Source organism: Oncorhynchus gorbuscha, linkage group LG05 (genome assembly GCF_021184085.1).
Source record: "Oncorhynchus gorbuscha isolate QuinsamMale2020 ecotype Even-year linkage group LG05, OgorEven_v1.0, whole genome shotgun sequence".
Lineage (NCBI taxonomy): Eukaryota > Metazoa > Chordata > Actinopteri > Salmoniformes > Salmonidae > Oncorhynchus > Oncorhynchus gorbuscha.
In genome coordinates this window covers 25753172-25772509 of record NC_060177.1, presented here as the reverse complement: position 1 = coordinate 25772509, position 19338 = coordinate 25753172, and the positions used below count along the sequence as shown (strand labels likewise).

Here is a 19338-nt window from a genome sequence, read left to right as displayed (position 1 = left end):
CATACCAATATGGCTAAAATAAATGGGAAAATAGGCCCAAGCCAAGGTATGGCTTTTCTTTCATGATGACCTATGGTTATACCTTGTGTATGCGTTTGTACGTGGGTGTTGAACACAGGTGGTCTGCTGGTTGGAAGAGGAACGACCTGACTGCTTTTCCTGTCACACAGGTACAACTGCTGGGCCTGAGAGGAGACACTGTAGGGTTTACTGCTGCTATAATCTAAAAACACACACACACACACACACACACACACACACACACACACACACACACACACACACACACACACACACACACACACAGGAGAGTAGTAGACATTGCCAGTGCCTCTTCATGTTCCATGCTGCTTACAATAACATATAAAATATCCAAACACGTCGTCTTAGAACACCACAAACATAAGATGTCAACACCCACGCAACTTGACCTCTCCACCTCGCATAGTTTAACTGCTTTTCACAGACAATACCTATCACAGCCTATGGAAATCCTACTTCATCCCTCACAAAGCCCCATTTTTCTCCAATTACCTGCAACATGCATTAATACAGAGAGTATGAGGGACAACTCAACATCCTGTTTACCTCAACAGTATGAATATGCTCTAGTTCTGGGGGATTCTAAGTACTGTATGATGAATCAGATGAACTCATCTGAATAAACGAAAGCGATCTCCCACAACCCTGCTTCACCCAGCCCTGTGGTCAGTCAGTCAGCAGGTACTGGGCAGGGCTGGACTTCACACAGCTAGGGAGCAGCTGGGTCCAGTTGTGCTGAAGCCCGGGAGGAGAGGAGAGAGTTTGGGATGAATAGATGCTCAGAGGTTTCAGTAAACAGAGTCTGGGTTATTCACTCCCTCTCTGTTATCAGGGCTGATTAGGAGGACTAGGCTGGGTCTGCAGGTTCCCTAACATCCACAGGCAGTAGCCCACAGCAGACATTACTGTACGGTAAGATAGATGAACAGATGAGATATATATAACCAATAACATTCCAGTAGCATTACAACTAGAGGTCGACAGATTAATCAGAATGGCCGATTAATTAGGGCCAATTTTTTCTTTATTTTTATATATGTATTTATTGAATTATTATTATTTTTTACACCTTTATTTAACTAAGCAAGTCAGTTAAGAACACATTCTTAATTTCAATGATGGCCTAGGAATGGTGGGTTACCTGACAGATTTTTACCTTGTCAGTTTGGGGGATTCAATCTTGCAACCTTACAGTTAACTAGTCCAACGCTCTAACTACCTGATTACATTGCACTCCATGAGAAGACTGCCTGTTACGCGAATGCAGTAAGGCAAAGTAAGTTGCTAGCTAGCATTAAACTTGTAAAAACTTATAAAAAACAATCAATCAATCATAATCACTAGTTATCTACACATGGTTGATGATATTACTAGTTTATCTAGCGTGTCCTGCATTGCATATAATCGATGCGGTGCGTATCGTTGCTCCAATGTGTACCTAACATCAATGCCTTCCTTAAAATCAATACACAGAAGTATATATTTTTAAACCTGCATATTTAGCTAAAAGAAATCCAGGATAGCAGGCAATATTAACCAGGTGAAATTGTGTCACTTCTCTTGCGTTCATTGCACGCAGTCAGTGTATATGCAACAGTTTGAGCCGCCTAATTTGCCAGAATTTTACGTAATTATGACATAACATTGAAGGTTGTGCAATGTAACAGGAATATTTAGACTTATGGATGCCACCCGTAGTTCACTGAAAGAATAAACATCTTGTTTTCGAGATGATAGTTTCCGGATTCAACCATATTAATGACCTACGGCTCATATTTTTGCGTGTTATTATGTTATAATTAAGTCTATGATTTGATAGAGCAGTCTGAATGAGCGATGGTAGGCAGCAGGCTACCATTAGGCTGGTGTAACCGATGTGAAATGGCTAGCTAGTTAGCGGGGTGCGCGCTAATGGCGTTTCAAACGTCACTCGCTCTGAGACTTGGAGTGGTTGTTCCCCTTGCTCTGCATGGGTAACGCTGCTTCGAGGGTGGCTGTTGTCGTTGTGTTCCTGGTTCGAGCCCAGGAGCGACGGAAGCTATACTGTTACACTGGCAATACTAAAGTGCCTATAAAAACATCCAATAGTCAAAGGTTAATGAAATACAAATGGTATAGAGAGGGCAGGGTAGCCTAGTGGTTAGAACGTTGGACTAGTAAATTAAAATCCCCGAGCTGACAAGGCACAAATCTGTCGTTCTGCCCCTGAACAGGCAGTTAACCCACTGTTCCTAGGCCGTCATTGAAAATAAGAATTTGTTCTTAACAGACTTGCCTAGTTAAATAAAGGTAAAAACAAAACAAAAAAGTCCTATAATTCCTATATTAACTACAACCTAAAACTATATTGAAGACTCATGTTAAAAGAAACCACCAGCTTTCATATGTTCTCATGTTCTGAGCAAGGAACTTAAACGTAAGCTTTCTTAACCTCTAGTGACACCCCATCCCGTGAACGGGACCATTGTCATCATCTGACACTAATTAGCAACGGATATAAATATTCCTAGAAAATATTCCTATTCATGAAAATCCCAAATTAAATATATTGAGATACAGCTTAGCCTTTTGTTAATCACCCTGTCATCTCAGATTTTCAAAATATGCTTTACAGCCAAAGCTAGACAAGCATTTGTGTAAGTTTATTGATAGCCTAGCATAGCATAGCACTTTGTCCAGCTAGCAGCAGGTAACTTGGTCACGGAAATCAGAAAAGCAATCAAATTAAATCGTTTACCTTTGATGAACTTCGGATGTTTTCACTCAAGAGACTCCCAGTTAGAACGCCAATGTTCCTTTTTTCTAAAAAATATTATTTTTGTAGGCGAAATAGCTCCGTTTGTTCTTCACGCTTGGCTGAGAAATCGACCGGAAATTGCAGTCACGACAACGATGAAAAATATTCCAAATTAGCTCCATAATATCGACAGAAACTTGGCAAACATTGTTTATAATCATGTCTCAAGGTGTTTTTCAAATATCTATTCGATAATATATCCGTCGGGACAATTAGTTTTTCAGTAGGACCGATTGGAATAATGGCAACCTCTGTATTTTACGCGAAAGTCACTATGGGAGCCATCAGGTGACCACTTGCGCAATGTAGCCGCTTACGGGTATTCTTCAACATAAATGCGTAAAACTACGTCACAATGCTGAAGACACCTTCGGGAATACGGAGAAAGTGTAATCTGGTTGATAGCCCATTCACTGCTCAATAGGGACGCATTGGAAAGCAGCGCTTTCAAAACATGAGGCACTTCCGGATTGGATTTTTCTCAGGCTTTCGCCTGCAACATCAGTTCTGTTATACTCACAGACAATATTTTTACAGTTTTGGAAACTTCAGATTGTTTTCTATCCTAAGCTTTCAATTATATGCATATTCTGGCATCTTGTCCTGACAGAATATCCTGTTTACTACGGGAACGTTATTTTTCCAAAAATGAAAATACTGCCCCCTAGTCACAAAATGAAGGCACATATTTTCTTAAGGCACATACTCCAACACTTTGTTTTTGCATTATTTAAACCAAATTGAACATGTTTTATTATTTATTTGAGGCTAAATTGATTTTATTTATGTATTATATTAAGTTAAAATAAGTGTTCATTCAGTATTGTGATATGCAACTTTTCAGGGAAGCTAGAAACCAATATACACAGGCAGTTAGAAAAGCCAAGTATTCATTGACCTGGCCAAGGCTTTCGACTCTGTCAATCACCACATCCTCATCGGCAGACTCGACAGCCTTGGTTTCTCAAATGATTGCCTCGCCTGGTTCACCAACTACTTCTCTGATAGAGTTCCGTGTGTCATATCGGAGGGTCTGTTGTCCGGGCCTCTGGCAGTCTCTATGGGGGTGCCACAGGGTTCAATTCTTGGACCGACTCTCTTCTCTGTATACAACAATGTCGCTCTTGCTGCTGGTGAGTCTCTGATCCACCTCTACACAGACGACACCATTCTGTATACTTCTGGCCCTTCTTTTGACACTGTGTTAACAACCCTCCAGGCGAGCTTCAATTCCATACAACTCTCCTTCCGTGGCCTCCAATTGCTCCTAAATACAAGTAAAACTAAATGCATGCTCTTCAACCGATCACTGCCTGCACGTCCAACATCACTACTCTGGACGGCTCTGACTTAGAATATGTGGACAACTACAAATACCTAGGTGTCTGGTTAGACTGTAAACTCTCCTTCCAGACTCACATCAAACATCTCCAATCCAAAGTTAAATCTAGAATTTGCTTCCTATTTCGAAACAAAGCATCCTTCACTCATGCTGCCAAACATACCCTTGTAAAACTGACCAGCCTACCAATCCTCGACTTCGACGATGTCATTTACAAAATATCCTCCAATACCCTACTCAATAAATTGGATGCAGTCTATCACAGTGCCATCCATTTTGTCACAAAAGCCCCATATACTACCCACCACTGCGACCTGTACGCTCTCGTTGGCTGGCCCTCGCTTCATACTCGTCGTCAAACCCACTGGCTCCAGGTCATCTACAAGACCCTGCTAGGTAAAATCCCCCCTTAGCTCGCTGTTCACCATAGCAGCACCCACCTGTAGCACACGCTCCAGCAGGTATATCTCTCTGGTCACCCCCAAAACCAATTCTTCCTTTGGCCGCTCTCCTTCCAGTTCTCTGCTGCCAATGACTGGAACGAACTACAAAAATCTCTGAAACTGGAAACACTTATATCCCTCACTAGCTTTAAGCACCAGCTGTCAGAGCAGCTCACAGATTAATGCACCTGTACATAGCCTATCTATAATTTAGCCCAAACAACTACCTCTTTCACTACTGTATTTATTTATTTTGCTCCTTTGCACCCCATTATTTCTCTCCTCTTTGCACATTCTTCCACTGCAAATCAACCATTCCAGTGTTACTTGCTAGATTGTATTTACTTCGCCACCATGGCCTTTTTTTGCCTTTACCTCCTTTATCTCACCTCACTTGCTCACATTGTATATATCGACTTATTTTTCTACTGTATTATTGACTGTATATTTGTTTTACTCCATGTGTTGTTGTATGTGTCGAACTGCTTTGCGTTATCTTGGCCAGGTCGCAATTGTAAATGAGAACTTGTTCTCAACTTGCCTACCTGGTTAAATAAAGGTGAAATAAAAAATTGATGTAATTGTCATTATTACAAATAAATAAATAAATACAAAAATTGCCCGACTAATCGGTATCGGCTTTTTTTGGTCCTCCAATAATCGGTATCGGCGTTGAAAAATCAATTGGTCGACCTCTAATTACAACTCCCAGCTCCAGCCCTAATGTCCAGTACATTTACATTCAGACAACACCTCTTTGTTTTGCTCCATAAAAATGAGAAAGATAAACCAAAGGTAAACAACAATTGATAACCTAATTTCACCATACAAGATAAACAATGTCTAAATGTTTAAAATAAGCTACACTATGCTAGTTTAATGGTACTGTATTGAAGCATCATTGCCTTAAACTAGGGTAAAAATTCATTCATGTATTTCATTTGATGTAAAAACATCTTGTCCATACTGACTGATACTGGGATTGCTGGCAGGCAGGAAGGCAGTTGATATGATTCCCAAGGTGTACTGGGTAGAGATCCCACTGGTCCGATAAAAGGCCTGGGTTCCTGCAGCAAACGCTGCGTTTCTCCAGACATGGGCCTACACTCAACTTTAATTGGCCTTTTCTGTAGCTGTGAACCTTAATGACTCTGTTCCTGGATTAAAAGCCTTCTACCTCTCTCTCCTTCCCTTCCTCTCCCTTTCTCTCCTTCCCTTCCTCCCCCTTCACTCTCTCTCCCTTCCTCCCACTTCTCGCTCTCCTTCCATTCCTCCCCCTTCTCCCTCCTTCCATTCCTCCCCCTTCTCCCTCCTTCCATTCCTCCCCCTTCTCCCTCCTTCCATTCCTCCCCCTTCTCCCTCCTTCCTCCCCCTTCTCCCTCCTTCCTCCCCCTTCTCCCTCCTTCCTCCCCCTTCACTCTCTCTCTCTCTCTCCCTTCCTCCCACTTCTCGCTCTCCTTCCATTCCTCCCCCTTCTCCCTATTGTAGTGTTGTCACGATACCAGAATTGACTTAAGATACCGTTAACAGTAGGGATGCACGATATATCAGTGAACATAATGGAATCGGACGATATTAGCTAAAAATGCCAACTTCGGTATCGGTCGATGTCTAGTTGAAAGCCCTGATGTGTAAAACCAATGTCAAAGCAACAGTGAATAACTATATAACGTAGGTACAAGACGTCTTGATGCCACGTAAAATGTAGCGCTACACGTGCAACACACAACACAGCATTCCTAACCTAGCCCACAATGTCTGCTGTGTCGATCGAGCAGTCAGCAAGTCAAGCAGTCATTTGAAAGAGTGAGAGAATTGCAGCGAGACAACTCAAAGGCGAAATCCATTAAATCCAAATCCATTAAAGACAAGATAATGGAAATTATTGCCCTTGACAATCAACTGTTCTCTGTCATGGGTGATGTTGGCTTTTGCCGAATGTTCGAGCACCGGTACACACTACAAAGTGTGCTATTTTTCAGATGTTGCCCTGCCGGAGTTACACATTTATAGCATCACTGCTATTAGCTTCATGACATACATACTATAGAACACTGTTTGGGTCTTTGCGTGTCAAAAAAGATACGGTAGCACTGTCACAGCTGTACAAAAAAGTCTGCAAACAAGCAAACACCGGCCATGAACAATGTGTTTACAATACCGCGTTGGTAATAAAGCATCATTTATTCAACCGCAACTTCTGGGGTAGCTAGCTTTAGCTTGGTACCTAGCTAGTACCAATACAACCAGCCTGAAAACAATGACCATTAGAACCTGCAGTCATTTTCATTATTCTTAGCAATGATTTAGAAATCCTTGTGAATAAGTATTAGCTAGGTTGCCACTTGCTGTTCGCCTATTGAAATTTAACTTCAGTTCATGAAAATAAATAGCTAATCAGCAACTTAACCCTGTTGCCCAAAGCCAACGTTATAAGCAGCCAGCTAGCTTCATCTGGCTCGACCGCACCGGGTTATGTGTTGTGAAGCTAGCCACAATAAGGATTAGGCACAATAGTGGAATTTGCAGTTTGCCTTCAAAATAAATGTATGTCATTGACAGCAATGCAAATGAATACAATTAGTAGAATTATGCCATACTTTTATTTTGAAGGCTAACCGCAAAGTCTACTATTATGGCTAATCCTTATTGTGGCTAGCTTCACATAGATGGGTCCAACCACCATTAATCAAATAAGAACTGTCATATAAATGAGGGTTATTTTAAATGACACCTAGCTATATAGTTAGCTAACTATAGCTACTGAAACAGATGTCGTGTTATTTGACATCATTTTTGACATGCAAAGACCCAATCGACATTCCATTGACAGGTTGAGAATGAAATGACTGAACAAATAAACAAAGACACAGCACAGCAAGTAAATGAAAGAAATAGGTTTTGATTATGTTTTACTGGTAATGGGGACATACGTAAATGCCAAAATAACTTTTTGGTCAGTGTGTGTGTGTGTAACCTTTATTTAACTAGGCAAGTCAGTTAAGAAAAATATTCTAATTTACAATGATGGCCTGGACGACGCTGGGCCAATTGTGCGCTGCACTATGGGACTCTCAATCACGGCCGGATGTGATACAGCCTGGATTCGAACCAGGGACTGTAGTGACGCCTCTTGCACGGAGATGCAGTGCCTTAGACCGCTGTGTCCATGTGTGTGTGTTAACTATTTAACTGTACTAGAATGCTTAAAGGGCCGCAAAAATTGTAGATATCGGTTATCGGCATAGGTTTTTTTTGGCAAGGAAAATATCGGATATCTGTATCGGGCAAAAGGCAATAGATCATCTTTTACAAGAGACGTGAGAGACCGAATAAGTGAATGAATAAAGTTTTTAGTGGCAATCAGCTTTGAAATCAGCATATTTTGCGTTGTGATTCACATATTATCCCAAACAAAGTACTAGCGTAGTGAATTGATGTTAGCTTTAGCTATTAGCTAGTAAGGAAAGCTAGCCTACAAATCTGGAAGCTACCGGTACCTTCTTGCATTGTAAAGTGTTCTAGCCTGTTTGGACATTGTTTTGCAAACAGTAATGAACAATTTCTACATGCTGTATCGCATTATTCAAGTGTGTTAACTTCTGTGCAGCATGAGTGGGGACCTAACATGATGCAGCTCAGACTGCCAATGCAGGCTAAGTGAAACAGGCAAGGCGGGGTGCACGCCTCGCGTTATAAGGGGATATCGGCTGCCGCTGTCAGACACATTTTGACAAAAGTACCGAAAGTAACAACACCATTTTTCATGATCTAGTATCGAAAAAGTACAAAAGTTTTGGTATACAGGCAACACTAGCCTCTTGCCTGGAAGAGTTTGAGATGGAAGAAACTCAAAGCTATGTGCAACTGAAAACCCATTATGAGGGAAATGTCTCCAGTGTAAAAACTTACGCTACTCTCAAAGACAATAATAAACCTTTTTAAAGGCTTTATACTATACCAGCATACCTTTAAGTGTGAAAAAGCATAAGACGCACAAAGGCTACAGGACACTGTACTCTGTACCTACATTGTATTATACATTTTGTATCCATGTTTGAGCTTCAATAGATTTGAAAGATTGCCACAAGCATATTCTTCTTCTAGCATGAAAGCAAAAAAAGTTTTAAACTTCAAGGCTGTCCACCTTCATGAAAAAAATGTGTTTTTTTTTATTTGTGTGCGTGCGTGTGTGTGCGTGTGTGTGCGTGTGTGTGGCACCTGTCCTTCAGAGTAGCAGTGTGTTTCTTCCCTGCCAGCTGCCCTGGTCTGGCCAGCATGGAGCGGAGTGCTGAGTGATAGACTGATCGATGGGCAGCCTAATCAGCCAGCTTAACTCTAATACCCTGGACAGGTCCACATCATTATCATATCAGGCTCCACACATTGTCGAGGTGACAAGGAAGAGGCAAAAGATTAAAGCCAATCTTGTAAAGAGGCGCCACAACTTTTAATGTGCTGACCAAGACAGGCTAGGTTTTATCTGGTAGCAGAGAAGGAAAGGAGGCTGAAGGAAGTGACAAAACAATACAGTGAAAACAGTTATCAGTTAAAAGTATTCTGTGCTATCAGTCGCTTTGTTGTGGCACGAACTCTAACCGTACCTCAAACCACCTCAGTCAGCCAGCTCTCCCACCAGCCTGGTCCTAGACTCATAGCAGCCCTTACTGGCTATCTATTAAGGTTAAGCGTTTGTTTAACTCCACACACATTTGGGGGCGCTGGGGGAACTCTTAGAAATCATCTATAAACTGCTTTAAACAAACTGTTTACAGGCCGTAAATGACGCATAAAAGAGGAAACAGGTTTGAGGTTGGAGCTGAGGCTTGTGGTGGTGGTGTCTGCACACACTTCACTCGATTATCTTCAACACACACACATACCCCCGATCTGTGATTGATTCACAAAGGAGGACCACAATACATGCATTCCACATTTTAAAACCAGCCAAAATGACAGACACATTCATGAGAAATGTTGACTAACTGCACAACAACAAAAAAGACATTCCAATGCCAAGGCACCAATTACGCTCAAGCTTTAGAAAGCACTGCCAATTCAAACCCAACAGGCAAACACAGTATGTGCTACATTCAGTATTGTGTAATGACATTGAGTTTCTTTCCAGCATGTTCAAATAATATACAACAGTGCATGTAGGCTATATGTGCTTATCTTCAGGGTGCTGCTATAATGAATGCGTAGACTGATTCGTTTAGGGTATAATAAGTAATGGTGCCTGTTGAAGGTCAACCACATTCCATTCCTGTGAAGATTAAATGACTGAAAGGTCTGGGGCAGTCAGCTACACAGAGACAAAGAGAACGTTGACTTGGCCAACAGGCACACCCTTTCCCAAACTCTGCCTGGGCTTATTTTAACAATCCAATGCAAAAACAGTAATTTACCTTTTTTCTTATTGTCCTAGTTCATAATTCCCGGTTACTCAATTACTGTCAGCTTCCTTTACCATGCAGGAGAGTCTACAGGGAAATGGAGGGGGATACCAATTTCTACAAAAGCTACTTTCTGTTCACCAAAATTGCCGCTCTCATTATACTGTTCACGGGAGAAATGCCAAGGTGCTCAAACCAAAGTTTTTTGAGGCATCAAACATGATTAATAAGCTGTGATACAGATGCCTCCATGAAAATTTAATCTGTAATGAAGACCATGTGGTTAGCAGCTCCAGTGTCGACCCTGAGGCCCAGCTACAGTGAATACGGCTGATTTTGCATGAAAAGCCCAGTTAATAACATTAGGGGGAAATCTCAACAATCGTTCAGTGCAGGAACAAGTTCAGCAATACATGGGCCTGAGAGCAAATCAATCTTAAATTGATTGGCTGTTCCCAGTGAAAGACTCAGATGAGGTTGTTTCCCCCTACCTTGTTCTGAACTCACCTGCAAGCCCACTGATGGCCGAGCTCCAGGCTTATTCTATGAGCCTTGACAATCCATAACACAGTCAGCTGTCTATATAGTTATGAATGTGACTTTCCCCATAGTCAGAATATAACCCTGAATTTAGCGGCCAACACTCCCCATCATCATTAATGCTTAAGATGGCTAACAAGCCCACTGTCAACAGCTTCCAGGCTAATCGACATGTCAATCAATGGCGGGTGTGAGGCGGGCTTTTAGAGGGTCTCTGGGGTGGCTGCTTAGAGCACGCTCAGTTTAACACAGCAGCGCACTGAGGGTATAAACAGAGAAGGATATAGACTTCTGGATTGACTAGCTGATCAATGCCATTGATCACTCACCTCCAGCTCTTTGTGTAGGCTGGCTGTTCTCCCCTCCACCGCCCGGCCCTCCGCCTCCTCAGCCTCCAGCGCCTGGATCAGAACCTCATTCTGCTCACTCAGGTCCCGCACAAAGGACTGCAGCACGCCCACCTTGCTCTAGAGGGAGACAGAGAAGAGGGGCACAGCAGACATGACCTTTGTTAGGTGTTTATTGGAATATCAACACTGAATGGATTGCTGCTGCCCACCTTCACTCGGTGTTATGGAGGGAGGACGGAGTGACCAGTTGGGATTAAAACAAATCCAATCAGAAAAATACAGCATATTCTCAAACATCACTTTGTATGAATACAGCAAAGGAAGCAGTGATGGTTGGAGAAAGTTTGAAAGTGGTAGGCATCAGGTAGGTAAGTCAGGTAGGTATTTGAGGGAGATAGAGACAACTCTTCTCGCTTGCTGTTGTGTCCTTTCCTGTCCCGCCCCATCCCCTCTCTGACAGATAGCCCCTCTGATCATAAAGCAGGACATGCAGGGGGTGTTCGGGCCAAACCCATCAGATGACATCCAACCCCCCCCCCCATATTAGAGCTCTGCTAACACCAGGGTTACTATTAGTCATATGCCACCTTTGATCTAGCATGGCATCTTCACAGCCCAGACACATGGATGCTCTGACACCAACTCTTATGCAGGAACATGCCGACTATCTGCAGAACAGCCCAGACAGTTTGGACCCAGATTATAATTTAGTGCGGGATGGACACATAGGAATTATTACGGCTCTGTCGGCCGTCAGGTAGAAATGGAGATAAATGCTCCATCAGACTGAAGGGTATTTGCTTTTCAAAGCCTCTTTTATAGGAGTGGAGATGGAGGTGAAGTGGAAGTGACAAGTGCCCCGCCTCACTTAAACAGAACACAAACAGGTGGGTTTGATGCTGCCCTGATGCAAAGCCCAGCCCACCAGCTCAATCAGCCCGTGGTGATGGGCACTGGCAGCACACACCCGGTGAACTGGGGGCCGTACATGGAAAGGCCCTCCCCCTTCAAACACTAGGCTAATTCTCTAGCCCCAAAGACGCATGTGTGAGTCCTTACTGTGACTAATAGATGAGAGGAGCAGCATTAGGTTCCTTGAGAGTACCAACATGGGTCCTGCCAACATCAAAGGTTCCCCTTTCTGTTAAGTAATTCTTCCCTCAGTTTGAAAGAATGAGCAGATGAGAGTCTGGCAGGGGGGAGGAGGGTGAGAGTGTGAGGGAAGGTAGGGCAGGAGGGGTGAGAAAGAGGTGGAGAAAATGAGAAAGACAGAATATATTTTAGGTGTATAATCCTGCTTCCCAGCTGTGAGCAATTTTACAAAACAAATCTCCTGCCTATGAGGAAGATAATGCAAACCTCATAATGACACAAATAATAATCCAATAACACCAATAGCCAGCCACCCAGCTGCATCCAGGACAGCGGCTGGCTATCTCAGCCACCACACAGCCTCACCACATTCAAATTCATATTGGATTTTATTCTTTCACCTTTCTCAAAGCATCCATTTCAGACGGCATGAAAAAGTAATATTCCAGCAATAAAGCTTGATTTACACCCCTTCCATGTTCCCCCTCTTCCTTTTTCATTTGATCATTTAGCCAGGATCGTATAACTGTATATCAGACACAAATGAAATCAGCTCCCTTGCACATTAAGGCCATGTCTTGCTGCAGCTAACATCCCCTGCAACCCAGCCAACCAGCTCCACAGCAAGCCAAGGGCAGTGTCCCATTCATTTTCAGGCCCATTTCCTCCTATGATTAGGCGATCAATCAATCCCAGCCTTCAATCTCATCAAGCAGACAGGATTATCTTCCCATCTCCCCTCCCTCCCTCCCTCACACACGGCAGCACATTAACATCAGATCAAGTATCACCAAAGCACGCCGTCTGCCACATCAGCCCACCACAAACAGACAGTTCTTCATCACACCCTTCTCTCAACATCTCCTCTGTCTCCTAAGGAGTGAGCACACACACATTTCATTTTTAGAAGCATCAGGATCCCTGTGGATTGACAGGGAGTGCGGCCTTTGCTAAAGCAGTCTTTTCAAGGATTTCACTTACACACTCCCTCTCCAAGCCCCCATCTTCCTTGAGAAGATATTGAATGGATGGCATCGCTCAACACCAATGGATCCTAACTGCACTTGTGAGACATAGTAATAAATAATGTATTTTCTTAAATGTGGAAGAAGTCACATCACACAATGTCCAGTAAAGCCAAAGACCTCACATAGCTCCTCTCTGTTATTCCCTGCAGATGGAACACCGTAGGTAACAAATTAGGATTAGCTGTAAGGTTTGGAGTGTTAGAATAAATTGATCAAGCCTGGGCTTGTCCTTCTATTGGTCAAAGAGAAACTTCATATCGCCAACATGCATGTGTACCCACAATGCACTGGGGAGCAGCTCGACTCTTCAGTCTCTGTCAGGTTAAGAGATGTTACTCGATAAAAGCATGGTGACTGAGGTCTTTGTGGTAGGAAAGGGGGAGGAGGGGATCTTTTTTACAATGTGGACCACTGTTTACACTCCCTAAATGGTGGCTAAAACGGTCACTTGTAAACAGCAGAATGCCATTAAACTGGGTCCACTCAGGGCTGTTGGGGCTTCTCAACACGGCGAAGATAAATGGCCCACTGGGACCAGGGACTGGGAGGGGATATGGGGTCCAAGAGACACCTCCACACACATACTGGTACTGAGCCAGAAAGCAGGGTACAGTCTACAACCCATCAATAATGATCCTTACAGGCCATGGGTCTACTCTAGGCTTCCAGAGCATTTGGAAAGAAGTCATGGTCTGGGAATATTTCCCCATTTTGGAAATGTTACAGCCTTATTCTAACATTGATTAAACTGTTTTTCCCCTCATCAATCAACACACAATATCCCATAATGACAGAGCAAAAACAGGCTTTTAGATTATATATATACATTTATGGAAATATCACATAAGTACTCAGACCCTTTACTCAGTACTTTGCTGAAGCAACTTTGTGTATGACGATACAAGCTTGGCACACCTGTATTTGGGGATTTTCTCCCATTCTTCTCTGCAGATCCTCTCAAGCTCTGTCAGGTTGGATGGGGAGTGTCGCTGCACAGCTACTTTCAGGTCTCTCCAGAGATGTTCGATCGGGTTCAAATCCGGGCTCTGGCTGGGCCACACAAGGACATTCAGAGACTTCTCCCGAAGTTGTCTTGGCTGTGTCCGTAGGGTCATTGTCCAAAGGAAGGTGAACCTTCGCCCTAGTCTGAGGTCCTGAGCGCTCTGGAGCAGGTTTTCAAGGATCTCTCTGTACTTTGCTCCATTCATCTTTCCCTTGATCCTGACTAGTCTCCCAGTCCCTGCCACTGAGGAGTGGCTTCTGTCTGGCCACTCTACCATAAAGTCCTGATTGGTGGAGTGCTGCAGAGATGGTTGTCCTTCTGGAAGGCTTGACTGGGCGGCCAGCTCTAGGAAGCCTTGATGGTTCCAAACTTCTTCCATTTAAGAATGATGGAGACCACTGTGTTCTTGGGGACCTTCAATGCTAGATACATATGTTGGTACCCTTCCCCAGGTCTGTGCCTCGACACTGTCTCTGAGCACTACGGACAATTCCTCTGACCTAATGGCTTGGTTTTTGCTCAGACATGCACTGTCAACTGGGTGACCTTGTACAGACACGTGTGTGCCTTTCCAAATCATGTCCAATCAATTGAATTTACGTCAGGTGGACTCGAATCAAGTTGTAGAAACATCTCAAGGGTGATCAATGGAAACAGGATGCACCTGAGCTCAATTTCGAGACTCAAAGCAAAGGGCCTGAATACTTACGTAAATACGTTTTTGTGTTTTTTATTTTTAATAAATGTGCAAAAATGTCTAAAAACCTGCTTTCACTTTGTCATTATTGGGCATTGTGTGTATATTGATCAGGGGGAAAAAAATATTAAATACATTTTTGAATAAGGCTGTAACGTAACAAAATGTGGAAAAAGTCAAGGGGTCTGAATACTTTCCCAATGCACTGTATGTACTACAGAATAAGTTAAACATTTTTTAACTTACAGAACTGGAGAGAGCTCATTTTGAAAATACCTAAATGAGTTTGACATACCCCTCTGATGGTAATTATCAAGTAAATTAGATAGTGTATGCTATGTAATTTAATTAACCTCTTAGCTCACTGCTTTCAAAACAACACTATTATAGGCTAGGCAATAGAGATGTTGATATACTGTACTAGTCCTTCTTTGAACCCTTGACAAGAGAGTTCTAAAAGGCTTGTTTTGTGTTCCAGAGCAGAGGCTGTCAGAGGCCGTGTGAATCAAACAGGATTTCCCCAAACCGAGGATAAATGCAGTTAAAATGAGTGGCTGTGTTGTTTCCAAACTCTGCCATTGGTTTGTCTTGGAGTGGATACTTCTGATAGAAGGAGCTTTCCTCTGGTGAGTGGAGTCAAAGAGACAGGCTTGGCTCACTAAAACTTTCATCAGCCGTCATCAAGCCCAGTCCTCAAGGTGTGCAGCCACCCCCCCAGCCACACAGCCAACCCCATCCCATAGCAACTGACATGACATGCACAGAGGGAGAGAGAGAGAGCAGCGGAATTGGCTCATCCTCATCGCTTTCATCATTCTTTAGTGGAGATGAATATGAAAAATAGCACATCTTTAAATGTTGAGGAGAAGAAAAATGAATTAGTAATAGACTTACAAGGACTAAGAGTATGCACATGTAGGGAAATTTATTCCACTTTTACTGATGAGCTGGCTAAAATGCACTGGCTAAAAGGTACATTTTCCCGAGATGTAAAGATATTCAATAAAAGCCACTTAATGGGATAGTTAAAAAAATAACCCAAAAAGCTTTTTGATGTAAAGACAGTAATTCTCTTAACAACATTGATCAACCTGTCATGCTTTCATTATGGCACTATACCTTTTAGCAGCCATGCGCTAGGCTAATAGCATTACAAGTCTCTAAAACACCACGTTTCCTCCGTGCCCTTGTCAGGCCCAGTCTGTTGTCCCTCCTCAGACTTCACATGCAGGTCCAGCAGTTATAGTTGCCATAAAAGGCCTGTCACTAAGTGTCTGCATCATAATGTAGGCCTAACCATTTTCTAGTTTATTCTCATACATATGCATCACATTGCTAGATCAGTTCATTAGTGGAAATAACACACTTGCCCCAGCACATCCAAGGAGTGTCACCGCCATTACCAGTTTACCTGCAGAGCCTCCTCCCGGCTGTCATCCGATTGGTCAATGCGCCGAAGGCGCTCGTGGTAAAGGGTCCGGAATTCCACAAGGAGTTTCTGAATCTCAGCAGGCCGCTGAGTCTCTCTGGAGTAGCCATGATCCCCTAAACCAGACCGGTAATCTATCAACACAAATAAACACATATTACCATGAACACAACTGATGCATGGACACCATGTCTCACAATGACAAACCTTTAACTAAAACTGAAAATTGTGACATTGCCTACAGTACTATGTATACAGAGACGCCGAAAAAAAAGCAGTGATGAGATTTCAGTGCGGGCATCGGTGTCTGAGCTGGACACTGATGCTCGTCAGCTACTCTCATAGGGACTGTGACTGTCCAGAAGTGCAGCAGCCCACACAATAAATGGCTTTAATAACATACCTGAATCCTCAGGTGCGTAAAGCCCTTGTTTTTCACTTCATCATTTTTAATTATGTGCTGAAATAACCTACCCAGAGCCCCTTGCTTCAGACCACAATGCCTTGTTATATTCTCTCTAACAGCAGTAATTAATCTAGGGAACATAGCAGCATAGTCTCCCTTTGAGGAGCGGCCTATAAAACACATTTCACTCCGACAACTAATAAGTTATGACAATGGCAGATAAAGAGAAACTGTGCACCAAAGGAGCAGGTGAGATTTGGGGCAAAGAACAAATGAAAATGCCCAAAACTCAGAGGTTTAAAACAACTCTATTTGTGGGTATGTGTGAGTGAGCTGCATCAAAATCTTCTGACATTATGGAAAAGAAAATAAGTAATGAAAAAAGAAATTAGAATAAATCATATCTTGCTGCAGAGTAGCCTTGACCTGGAGGATGATCTTGATAGAAGTGGTGCTGTCCATTTAATTCATATTGATGTTTACACAACACCACCCCCAATCTTCCTTATCTCACTTCTGACCAAGTCATATTCTGGATTAGATTGAACCAACTCCAGATCGAGATGGAGAGAAAGCAAGACGAGAGCATTGAGAAAGATAGAAAATATCCCTTTAAAGGGAGGTTTAGCCACACGTTTGTATAACATGTTTAGTTAACAAACAATTGTTAACAAACTATTCAGGCTAATGCATTTAAATTACATTTAGTACTAGCTAACCCCACAAACAGCAGGCACCTATCTGAGGCACAACCTTCATTTCAAATCTGACAAACAGTGTTTTCTAGAATAAGGCTATAAACCCACAGGCAGTATCAACTTCTTGAAAGACTACGAGGTCGCCTAACGTTGATAGCCAAATAGGTAACGTTAGCTTATATCTAGATAATTATTTGGCTAATTCCGTTAGCTGGCTAGCTAAAATCAACATAGTTAGTTGTGTTGTCTTCATAATATGTAACGTTAGCTAGCTACCTGTTGCACTCCGGCTGCTTATCATTTCATTCGGTTTCGGGTATGCCAAGTGGCTTTATGAGGCGCCTTGCACAGATTTAATCAACCTCATGTCGTTCAGCAAGTGAAAGTCTCCCTACTACTTTGCATTATAAATGATATGGTAAACTTATTATGTTCCGTTTTTAACCGCTGTCACCACATTCTAAGGTTACCCGCCTGGAAGCCCCCATCTCCCGCTTCTGCACCTGCACATCCTGTCAGTTCCACTTCCAACAGAGATACTAGCCAATCCGGCAATGATTTTGCGTAGCGCGTTGTCTTTAGAACCAATCACAGTGTACACATTGCCACGAAGAGGCGTGAACCAGTGTTTGTTTTGGGAGTGAATGTCCCAGATTTCCATGGAAACTTGCACAGCTAACTAGCCGTTTGGTTGTGAATAACGTACATTACTGTCCCTTGGACTGTCCTCTTTGTTGTCCTTTGTCGTTTGGGACTAGCAGATGCAAATATCATTTGAGTGTGACAACCTTTGTTGGCAGTGATGAATTAGGGTAAAACTATTTGTTTTAATGACAGTCACACATGTACAATGCAATATTAAAAGCAATAAAAATGACTGTCAATGACTGTCTCTTCCAGATTCCTCTACAGGCTGCTACTCTACCTGTACTACTGTACAGATCAGAAAGTGGAAGGTCCAGATTGTGTGTTATTATAATTGTTTTACTTGCACCTTATTCCAGGTATGGTCACTTGGCCTGTTTCTGTCTGGCCCTTACAACTGAAAATAGCCCATGTGGTCTGATGTTCTCATAACATTCTGCCTGCACAGTGGTTTCATCTCCTTGGAACCTCTTTTCCTTGCAAATATAGGACACTTTATTGAAATTGAATTTCCAAAGGTCCCTTGTTTTATGAAGAATAGAAAGTAATGGGCAGAATATATTGATAGTTATATGCTGCTCCTCTCTGCCCAGTAAGCTTGGAATGTGTTCATGTTGAGAATCATAAGGCAAAGCGTGCTGAAAGCCGCATGATTGCTATATTACTCGATTATTGACTTGAAAATTGCCTTCCCTCTATTCCTGTTTATTATGAGCATATTTGTTTCCTGCCTTAAACTCCATGGCCTAAAACGGCTATCAGGGTGCATGATGAATAAGAGATACTGAAACTGATTGCTAACAATATTATTTCTTATAATGTTCTGTGAACTGCAGAGCTTCTGAGCCTCATAAATATTTATAAGACCCTGTGTCACAACGGGAACTGGACAAATTGTTAAAATCTGCTTGCCCTGGGGAAACTGTTTAATTCACAAAGACAATATTGCATGCCTGTGAGATCTCTGTTTTGCTAATGCAGTGCAACACAAACCAATAAAAAGCTGCTTGCAAATCACATTCATCCATAACCTTTCCTGATAATCTCAAAGGAAATTGTACACACACCTTGTTGTTCTCCCTATTCTGTGCATATCATGACACTATTCATTGTATTTATCAATTTCCAGTTCTTATTCATTTTCTGCATATGCAGTAAATGTTCTGGTTGGATAAATAGCCAGTGTATGAAGGTTAGATTGATTATCACCAGTCCAAGAGAGATAGGCTTTAATCACTTCACAATAGACTATTGAATGCTGTCAAACATAATCACCTGCAGAGTTTAGTGGATTGTGTAACAACAAGTTCGGATTAGGCTGATGCCTCGGAGCTTGGAATTTGTGCAAATTTGTGAGATTCAATAAAAGCCTTTCCTTATTTTTCATTTTTTTTAAATAATCACCTAATCATCTTGTCAATATTCTTGAG

The 19338-nt window shown here is 42.4% G+C and overlaps 1 protein-coding gene across 4 annotated transcripts in view; it reads right to left on the bottom strand.

Annotated features, from left to right (window-relative positions):
- The window catches only part of LOC124035744 (myosin heavy chain, skeletal muscle, adult-like), a 250637-nt gene extending 232855 nt beyond the window's left edge, over positions 1 to 17782 (bottom strand). For all 4 annotated transcript variants that reach the window (XM_046349375.1, XM_046349379.1, XM_046349376.1 and 1 more), the window contains exons 1-3: positions 17540 to 17782; positions 16142 to 16293; positions 10890 to 11027 (exon numbers count right to left, since the gene is read on the bottom strand). In XM_046349375.1, the coding sequence (XP_046205331.1) occupies positions 10890 to 11027; positions 16142 to 16293; positions 17540 to 17564 (315 nt within the window). In that variant the 5' untranslated portion in view covers positions 17565 to 17782. The remainder of the gene's footprint in view (positions 1 to 10889; positions 11028 to 16141; positions 16294 to 17539) is intronic.
- Positions 17783 to 19338: the final 1556 nt, after the last annotated feature.